We start from the raw sequence: 700 nt of genomic DNA on the forward strand, positions 1-700 counted from the left end.
ACAGACGTGCTACTTTTCAAAGTACCTAGGCTAACGTACTCGTAAAAAACCTTTGACGAGTGGATCAGGTACAATTCGTACAATATCATGCCTTCTGATGAATTTTTTCTCACATCGAAGCATTTACCCCTCACTGTGAGTTTAATTACAGTTAGTTGTAGTAACTTTCCGAGATAAGTAGACTGTTGACTAAATACTGAGTTTCTTTTTTCAGCCTACAGAGGACCGACCACATAATTCTTACTTCTTTTCATGTTTTCTCTTCATCCAGTAGATCTTCAATAGTGAGTTTACTGTCAACTTCATAGAGAGTTTGCTAAACTTACATAAATTCGGTATAATAGTGAGTTTACTAATTTAAATACTTGAATTCCGACTGTTTCAGCTACCATTGCACAATGAATACCCCAGTCCCCATTCAGCACACTCAGAAACCCCTCAGTTTCAATCCTCGCCTCACCCCAGACCAAGAGGCGTCACTGGAGAGTCAATTCTCCCGGGCTAAAACTCTCCACGCTACGGATCTGGAAATCCTGGCCGCGGAAATGGGAGTGGACGATAAAGAAGTCAAGGTGAGAACTGGAATGCTTACTTTCTCCAATATTTCGCCTTATTTTTTGATAAGTTTCAATCCATCCCTGCTTTTTCCAATGGTCTCCAACAGCTGATTTTATTTCCTAGCAATGAAACAACTGCTACG

General features: G+C 40.4%; 1 protein-coding gene across 1 annotated transcript; it reads left to right on the forward strand.

Moving 5' to 3' along the window:
- Positions 1-382: 382 nt before the first annotated feature.
- Positions 383-586, forward strand: LOC113473310 (the record flags this gene model as incomplete). The annotated part of the gene is made up of 1 exon (XM_026832995.1): positions 383-586. A coding segment is annotated over exon 1 (188 nt), but the record flags the coding sequence as incomplete, so codon positions are not given.
- Between the last annotated feature and the right edge of the window lie 114 nt (positions 587-700).

Source organism: Diaphorina citri, unplaced genomic scaffold (genome assembly GCF_000475195.1).
Source record: "Diaphorina citri unplaced genomic scaffold, Diaci psyllid genome assembly version 1.1 scaffold24127, whole genome shotgun sequence".
Lineage (NCBI taxonomy): Eukaryota > Metazoa > Arthropoda > Insecta > Hemiptera > Psyllidae > Diaphorina > Diaphorina citri.